The sequence below is a fragment of the Hibiscus syriacus genome, unplaced genomic scaffold, assembly GCF_006381635.1.
Source record: "Hibiscus syriacus cultivar Baekdansim isolate YM2019G1 unplaced genomic scaffold, ASM638163v2 tig00110894_pilon, whole genome shotgun sequence".
Lineage (NCBI taxonomy): Eukaryota > Viridiplantae > Streptophyta > Magnoliopsida > Malvales > Malvaceae > Hibiscus > Hibiscus syriacus.
In genome coordinates, this window is record NW_024062902.1 from 8,891 (window position 1) to 18,032 (window position 9,142).

Here is a 9,142-nt window from a genome sequence, read left to right on the forward strand (position 1 = left end):
TGTGGTTCAAACTTTAGGATCTAACTTAGGATTGTGGGGGCGGGAAAAGTTACAAGCAAGCATCAGGTGACACAGTGATTAAAAAAACAGATATTGGTTACATTCGACGCCTCTCTCGTATCAGTTGTGCTGGGTATAAAACTAAAGCAATACGACAAAATTTACATAAACCTCAAACACCCAAAACTCGGTAACAAACATCTGTATTTCAACCTTTCGTTCTTTCCCATGCCTTGGTATTCCTCAGTTAAAGAGGATAAAATACTTTCACCTGCTGTCTATTTGTATGCCTCGTTTTCAGTAGAATGCTCACGAACTCTTAAACCACATAAACTGTTGGTAACCTCGGGGGTTGAATAGACATGATGATATTTTTGCATTATCATCAACGAAACTATTCATTTGCCTCTACGGCCTAAGGAATTTCAAGAATGAATTTGTCAGGAACTTGTTATGTTTAGTCTGAAAAAATCTCTTCCAACTCAGGTTCATCAGAGATGACTACATAATCCAAACCGGTTTCGTTATATAGGAGCTTCTCTTGAGGCCAAATTTGATCATCATCATCATCCAGATCAGGCGATTTCGGTTCATCATTATCACCGTAATCATTCTGATCATCACTTACCATAGCCTCTTTTTTAGATGAAGCATCCGATTTCCCATTTTTATTGTCTCTTAAATCTGCTACATTTGCCTTTTCCCTGGCCTCTGAATCTTCACATATACAAGCGGTTGGATTCTCATGAAACTCACCCCTGCCTGGCCTGACCTCCTTGGGTTCCCCCATAAAGCCTCTCTGAAAAGTACGAACACTTGAAGCAAATGCTTCCCATGTCATGTTGTTTCTGTTCAAGAATAACTGATATAGTTTTTTAGCGTTTGGACGAATAGTGGGTTTATGTCCAAAGTATTTCCTGCAATAAGACGATGGAGAAGTTAGCCAGCATTTATAGTTATGGAATGGAAAGATTGGAAACAGGCTTGGTTACCTTCTCCCAGCTAATATCCTAGCCATGTTACCATTGTTGTGGTGACAAACACATCACTCTCATCACAAACAATAAAGTCAAGTGCAGCCATTCGAGAAGAGAACGAGGAGAATGGCGCTAATTCTTCCTTCGTGGCAATGGTATCTTTTGAGTAGAAGTTTGGGAAGAGTGATTTCAAGGGTCTCAAAGTTTCCTCCCCTCCATACACTGCACCAGAAGCCACATAGATATGAACGTCACTGCCATATCCAAGAGCTCTCAGCATCAGACCAACTTCCTCGGGGGTAAGTGGGCATTTCCCTTGCCTCCTCTGCCGATCAGGATTGTTTTTCTGCAAACCAATAAACAGATCCATACAGCATCTGCATTAGATCAGCTGTTGGAGCTGAATGATGCAAATCAAACAAATACAGATTGGATAATTGAAAGGACTGCAGTTTCTGTTCTCGCAATACCATTTGCTTAAAAATTTAATATGCATCTCTTTTTCCCTCTCTTTTTCAGTTGTTCTTTTATAAAATCTTCACTCACTTTACTTGAACCTTTTATAATGTTTACACTTTACACATCATGCAAATGGAAAGAACTGTATTTCTCCCCTTTACATTGGTGGAAGGAGACAATCATATTTATAAACTGAAAAATGATGTTGGGTGACCATGATATCTAAATTTGCTTTCTGAATTGCAAGTTCTTTTCCAGTAAAAGCTAAGACTCGGGGCAAATAAAACTATTAAGAGTATGAAACCTGAGTCTTACATGTAAAGTCTTCCACCTCTTTCGTATTGCACCTAGTTCATTCCTTTCCTTTTCACCTCCACCATAATCACATCCCGAGAATGCAAGCATATCAGGCTCAAACCTGTAACAAAAGTTTTTTGCTGCATCAATAACCGTAAAAGCTGTTGCATGAAAATATGATGCTGATGCACTTATTCATTGCTGTATGTGGACACATCTATGATAATGGTTGAAGGCATATCTTTAAAACATGCAAGATATTTTTATTGCAACATCAGATATTTAATCTTTCATCAAACGGTCATGCTGCCATTGTATCTGTATCATTCTTGTATAGTTAGTTACGCTAATTCTTGCATCTGTATCATGCATGCGGGTTAAGCAGTTTCAAGCCTTCAGGCCCATACAGTTGAGGCATACTTGTGTATGCAGCTAATAAGCATGACAGATATACAGGGCCAAATAAAGATACATGCCTCAAGTGCAAAGCAATAACGCTTGCTCCTCATCCTCATTCGATGAACAAGTGTCTTTCCCATCTCTAGAACAGGGTCAGCAAATTTCAGAGCATGGTAATTAACTCGGCATCTTAACTTCTGCAAATCCGAATCCAATTTGTTTGCAAGTCTGTAATCAAACTTATTGAGCTGAACTGCATGCTTCACATGACAACACAAATGTCATTAGTGAAACCAACCAATATTAGATGGTTCTAAAGGATAGGAGTAATACCAACTCCCCTTTATTTGATTACTAGATAGAATAGAGTGAAGTAATGGTTGAAACAAAAACATGTTGAGACTTCAGATGAAACAAATGTCAACAGAAATATAAAAGCCATCCAATGCTAAATCTAAGAAGACCAGTACTAAAGAGAGAAAAGATATGAATCCAAAATTCAAACAAATTTTCAATCAAACTTATTAGCAATCAGAAAGGTCCGTATGTTGGTTCTCTAGACACTTTTTGCTTCCAATGACGATAAGACTACTTATATAGGATCAAGTGAAAGCTCAAGCAGATATGCCACCATAGTTCAAACGTAATCCAGGTCAGGTTTGTCATTATGGGTGCAAAGGTTTCCATGCATCACCAACTTTTAACCTTTCACCTATCATTCTTTTTAATTACTATCAGATTCTATATGACATACTGAAAGATGGACTACTGCTCAATAATTCATCCCCCACGAGCCAGCAAACCAACTTCAGCTTTCAAGCATGATTAGCATTCAGCAACATATTTGTTAATTTTTTTTCCATATGAAAAGAACAAGATAGAATGTGAAGAGGCAAAAGGCACAAGTAAATAATGAAATCAAAAAGTTGACCATGAAAAATAAAGAGAATATGGAACTTACATGCCTTTTCAAAATAACTGGCAATACACGATTTTGGTAACATCTTACACTACATTTCCTTGGAACACGCATGGTGTATGGAGTCCAACTCTTCCCTCTCCTTTTAGGCAGCTGCTTTATGATTTTAACATCTTTTGATAAAGATGATATGAACCAATCAACATCAAAGATCTCTGAGAAGTTACTGGACATGTAGAAGTAGAAATTGTCACATAACATTTTGAAAACTCAACTCGTGCATAACTTCTCTTTAATATCAATGGCTAAATGATATTAGGAATTCAAAATGTCAAATATCTTTCACCCCATTACACACCTGGCATCCTTCCAAAAGGATTTTTGGTCCAACTTTGGAACAACAAGAGTAGCATTCAGAATACGAGAAGCAACAACTGCATCAGTAATCTGCGACAAGCATTACTAGTAAGCTTGATCTCAAAATGGCATCAATAGAGCAATAAGACAACGATCCAACCCTTGTGGTCATGAGACATTGATGGTGAGTCGGGTAACAAAAAGCTCAAACTAGGGTTCTAAAGGACCAATAGTATTAAGCATGTCCATAGATTACTAAAATTTCAATCATCTAGAATCAGCAAAAAATCAATGCCCTATGCTTTTGATTGATTGGCAGCCCATTACACTATTTTCTGATCAAACAGTATATGTTGCCAATTAAGCCAATCAGTCAAGCAGGCACATGATCATAAAACTCCACCCCATTGTCATACATTAACTTGCAATTACAAATAAACTAGTCCATAATTCCACACTGATCAATCAAGAACATAATTGAAAGCATGTCTTCTTGAGTTCTGCCATAGCAAGCTCTATAAGAATTTAGCAAGAGAAACATGAATCTTACTAGCTGGCTTGCAGCTTCTAATAGTGATTATGATATCAAACAGTAAATCAAGGCAGTAAAATGCTATAAGATATCATTCCAGCATATGAAATAACTCTACTGAGAAGTAGCTATCAGAGTTACCCCAGTTCTTTGCTGGTTCAAGCCTCCACTAGTGGCAATAGCCAGATATCGAGTGGGATGCGAAACAGCTTCAGCTTCTGCAATACAACAAACGAGTTAATGTTTTTCGTTGCATTAAGTATATCTGCAATTTCATCACTGTCCAAAGCAAGGTTAAAAACCCTAAATCATCTCAATCCTTTTATCATTATCACCAGACTAGATTTGACGTTTCCCAAACCTACCGTAATAGACCCAAAAGTTTCTGCATAAATATGTACAATTAATCAGTCAAACTAGAGAAAAAAAATGATTATACATACTTGCAAATTTGGCGCTGGCATTACTGCATCCATAAAAGAATTCAGCATTTCTCGAACTCCATATATCAAGATCTAACTTTCCTCTGCAACTCTGATTCTAAAAAACAATACCAGAAATTATCAACCATTAGCATCCCACGAAATCTAAAGCAAAACGAATAATCACTAAAATTAAAATAAAAAAATAATACAACGGAAAAAAAATGAAGCCTAACCGGAACATGGAAAACTGAATCTTCACTGGTACCAAGATCCTCAACGACTGCATTAAACTACACAAAAGGAAAACAGAATTAAGTTAAAACAAAAAACAGACATAAACTCAACGCGAACTTGAAACCGCGGAGAAAGATAGCGATGAGTTACAGAGCTCTGGTGATGGCGGAGGTGGAGGTGGAGGTGCTGCGATTCGTTAGGAGAAGGAGCGAGAAACGAAAGTAAAGCAAAGAGGATTAGAAGAACACCGGAGATGACCGATAGCATGTTAACCAGAGATTGGATGCGGTTTCTGTGGGAAAGGTTTCGACGCCGCAGCAAGGCCATTGCACCGGTACTGCCGTCGCCGCCGCTTTTTCACTCTCTTCGTTCCAAGCAAAAACTATAAGTCGAGAGTGTGAAAAACCAATTGATCTCTCTCTCGCTCTGTGCTACTACTCCGCCATAGTAACAGTAATAAGGTTATAGCATTGCCAGTGTTTTACTCGTTTACTGTCACTATTTCTTACCACTAGAATACAAACAGATTATTTATGACACTCACGGAAGAGGTAAAATACGGACACTCGTCTAAATAAAAATGAAGTTTAGTAATTACAGCTCGTCATTTCTTGGCCAATAAGAAGCATTCCCATACTATTAAATAAATTATTAAATACTAATAGGATATTATTTTTATAATACCCAATTCATATTAATCGATCAATAGATCAGATACCAATAGTTATATAAAAAAATACTAATAGGATCTATCAACGACCTTAATAATTAAAAGAATTGTTGTTTTCTTTTAAGATTCTAAATTTGTGTTGTTATGTGACGTTTGTAAGATGTGTGTTATTAATGATTTAGAAATATTATAAACATATATTATGTTGTAATCACTTCATACTATTCAATTTTTTGATTTGATTTTTGGTAAAAACAAAACATGTTGGATGAATATTACTATTCATGTGCCACGTCAAATAATTGAACAATGTGAAAATATCACGTCATTAATATGAGTTGATTGTTAATCAACTAATAACTTTCATTCAACGTGATATGTTTTAATAAAAAAAATTAAGAAATAAAATACTCCAAAGATTAAAATACAAAATGACCATTCATATAAACGTTGGAAAATATTTTTATATTTATACTTAAAATTAAATACATCGAGAAGTTATTTATTTCATTGGTATATAAATTAATTAGTTTTAAATGACTAAAATCTATAAGGACTAGACGAAAATAAATCAATATAGCATATTGATCAATAATTATTTAAATTACATAATTTTTCTTTATCTAAATTTTCAAATAATCTTTAAACTAATTTTTTTATATATCAACATTTTCCTTTAAATAAACAAACGTTTAAATCAAATTAATTTCAGTTATAAACTTATAAATTTTTAATTAAAAATTATTGCCGTGTCAAGATATTATGATTCCACGAAGAGAATTTTTGTTCTAACATGTATATTTTATGATTATTTATTTTTATTAATTTATTAATAATGTAATTATTAATTATTATGCTATATTTAAAAGTAGTAAATATATTGATTTATTATTTATTTATTTTTGTAAAATGATTTAAATCAAAATCACTCATTTATTTTTACTTTTCCTTGGATTTTCCCTTAATAAGATAATGTACTCATTTGTGGTTTACACCAACTTAAGCATCTAACCAAAAAGACTCAAATAGTAGGAAAAACCCGACCCGAAACGATAAACCCGATCCATTACAAGTTATCCTCTGGGGTGCTATTCCACGCTCTTCTGGTGAATGAGACTGCAAATTTCGATTTCACACCAACCAACAAAACCCTCATCTTTCGGAGCTGCCGTACCAAAAAGCTCACCACTTTCAGTTCACCCCTCGTGTTTAATGTCCACACCGTAAACGAACACAGCTTTGTTTTCTTTTGATTGCAGGAGTTGAGATGAATTCCTTGACTGTGAAACCCTCTTCTTTCGTGCTTCAGTCTTCGTTCACTGTCTTCTCATCGTATAATAACACTAAACAATCCCTTTCTTCGGTTTGCTTCCCTCGGAAGATTAAAAGCAACACGATATTGGGTTTCAGAGTTAAAGCTTATGATTCTTCCAAGAGCGATGATGGGTCTAAACCAAACGGTGATTCCAAGCCTCCTAATGGCAGTCTGGTAATCTCCCTCTGTTTCTCTCTTTCATGGGTCTTTTTTTCTTGTATGGGTGTTTTATGTATGTTGGTTTTAACTTTTAAGTGTACCCTTTTTTTGTTTATGAAGAAAAATCAGCAGCCTAAGACCAGGCGAGATATTCTATTGGAGTATGTGAAAAATGTGCAGCCGGAGTTCATGGAATTGTTCGTGAAACGAGCTCCTCAACAGGTTTCATTTTTTTTCTTTCTGCAAAGGGTCTTAATTCTTAGGCTGAAATGAAATGAAACTGAAAAATGAGAACAAAAATTCCCAGGTTGTTGAGGCAATGCGGCAAACAGTGACGAACATGATTGGAACACTGCCCCCGCAATTCTTTGCCGTGACAGTCACCACTGTAAGCATATTGTGATAATAGATGTTCTTTGTTTCGATTTTGACTCGGATTGTTAGTGTTATTGAACTAAGCGCTTGTTGGTTTAGACAATCATTAGGAGCTCTTTGATTTCACTTTAGGTTGCTGAGATCTTGTAAAACTAATGTATAGTGTTATGATTACTAGATATGTGTTTAAGAATGCAAAATATGTTCTTCGGTTGTATTTTGATCATGTTTATTAGTGTTATTGAACTTGACCATTGTTGGTTTAGACAATCATTTGGATTTCTTTGATTTTCTCCTTTAGGTTGCCGAAAATCTTGCACAACTCATGTACAGTGTTATGATGACTGGATATATGTTTAAGAATGCACAATATCGATTGGAATTGCAACAAGGTTTAGAGCTGGCTGCTCTTCCTGAGGTGCAAGAGAAAAAGGTATGTGTTTTCTCCCTTTTGCGTTGCATTTTGAAAGAAACCAAGATGGTAGCTGTTATCTTGAGAGGTTGCTGCAGTGCTGCTATTGCTATGCCACGGAATACGTTCCAAAAATATAATGGCTCGCACATCACATCATCTTGATGTTGGTTTGTTCTGGAACCATTTATGATGGAGCCTGTTCAGTCGGGGAGAAATCTCACATTGATAGATATGAGAAACAGATATAGTTGGATGGCGCATAGCATGACATATTCATTTTAGTGATATAAGAGCATGGGCCAATCTGTGTCTATTCAAAGCATACCTGTTGTGATTATTTTCTATTCCTTAAGTCATTGAATCCTATCAAGTTATCTTTGCGGTTTTTTACTCTGGGGGGATATTTTGCTCAGTTTGATGCTAATGTAAGTTAACCCGAGGGCCGCTTCTTAGTGTAGTTTTGTTTGAAGTGATCAACAACGCATGATTTTGTTTCCTGTATTTCTTGTTAAATGTTTGGTGACAATTACTCGTTTATTTCGCCATGTATTTCTTTGATTTCCTGCACACTGCTCTCTATTTTATTTTCACCATGTTGATTGAACTGTTTAATGGCAATGCCGTTTATTTCAATGAACTCTTAATTCTTAAATGTCCAAATATTTTTCAATGGTGCTAAAGGGCTTCGTCTTTACAGGATGTTCCAGATTACGCACCTGGTACACAAAAGAATGTTTCTGGGGAAGTTATCAGGTGGAATAATGTTTCTGGCCCGGAGAAAATAGATGCTAAAAAGTACATTGAGTTGCTTGAAGCAGAGATTGAGGAACTAAATCGTCAAGTTGGCAGAAATTCTGCAAATGGTCCAAATGAACTGTTAGAATATCTCAAGTCTCTTGAGCCCCAAAATTTGAAGGTAAATAAAGCTATTTATAATTTCATTGCATTGGTTCTAGTTGACAGCTGATTCTATAATTCTGTTTGCATTATAATTATGACTAGAACTTAATGAATACTTGTCGCATTACATATCCATTATAATTGTTCTTTCTACTTGCTTCAAATGAGATTTATCTACATATATGTATTAACTCAAATTGCATGCTTTGTAGGAGTTGACAAGTAGTGCTGGAGAGGATGTCGTATTTGCAATGAATACATTCATTAAGCGTCTTTTAGCTGTTTCAGATCCTAACCAAATGAAGGTTACCGTTACATTACTTTGATAGTTTTGGCTTCATGGTTCAAATTTTCATTCTTATCTAAATCATTTGAAGTTCTTCCTCTTTGTTTTGGAGAATGAGAATCCGAATTCTGCTTTTTGATTTGGAAGATACATGCACCTTGTGAAGAAATGTGTAAATCCATACTACAATTTCATTTTATTTTTGAAAGACATCGTTACTTACCCTTGTTTTGTGTTACAGACAAGTGTAACTGAGACTAGTGCACCGGAACTAGCCAAGCTTCTTTATTGGCTCATGGTGGTTGGATACGGCCTTCGGAACATTGAAGTCCGATTTGATATGGAAAGAGTACTCGGCACCCCTCCAAAGCTCGCCGAGTTGCCTCCAGGAGAAGATATTTAAATGCTGGCAGTCTCAACTGC

The 9,142-nt window shown here is 35.7% G+C and overlaps 1 protein-coding gene and 1 pseudogene across 2 annotated transcripts; one reads left to right on the plus strand and one right to left on the minus strand.

The window, feature by feature from the left end:
- LOC120145795 lies at positions 1 to 5,022 on the minus strand (annotated as a pseudogene).
- Positions 5,023 to 6,324: 1,302 nt separating this feature from the next.
- Positions 6,325 to 9,142, plus strand: LOC120145797. 2 transcript variants are annotated; one of them, XM_039159522.1, is made up of 8 exons: positions 6,325 to 6,708; positions 6,748 to 6,758; positions 6,864 to 6,965; positions 7,051 to 7,131; positions 7,420 to 7,551; positions 8,231 to 8,449; positions 8,646 to 8,738; positions 8,961 to 9,122. In XM_039159522.1, the coding sequence occupies exons 1-8, from the start codon at positions 6,537 to 6,539 to the stop codon at positions 9,120 to 9,122; spliced, it is 972 nt and encodes a 323-aa protein (XP_039015453.1). In that variant the 5' UTR covers positions 6,325 to 6,536. The 2 variants fall into 2 exon arrangements, with proteins under 2 accessions (XP_039015453.1, XP_039015452.1); XM_039159521.1 differs by having other exon boundaries at positions 6,326 to 6,758; positions 8,961 to 9,142.

Coding starts and splice junctions, on each gene's coding strand:
- LOC120145797 (XM_039159521.1), top strand. CDS start 6,537: ATGAATTCCTTGACTGTGAAACCCTCTTCTTTCGTGCTTCAGTCTTCG. Junction 6,966..7,050: donor TGAAACGAGCTCCTCAACAG/GTTTCATTTTTT, acceptor AAAAATTCCCAG/GTTGTTGAGGCAATGCGGCA. Junction 7,552..8,230: donor CTGAGGTGCAAGAGAAAAAG/GTATGTGTTTTC, acceptor TCGTCTTTACAG/GATGTTCCAGATTACGCACC.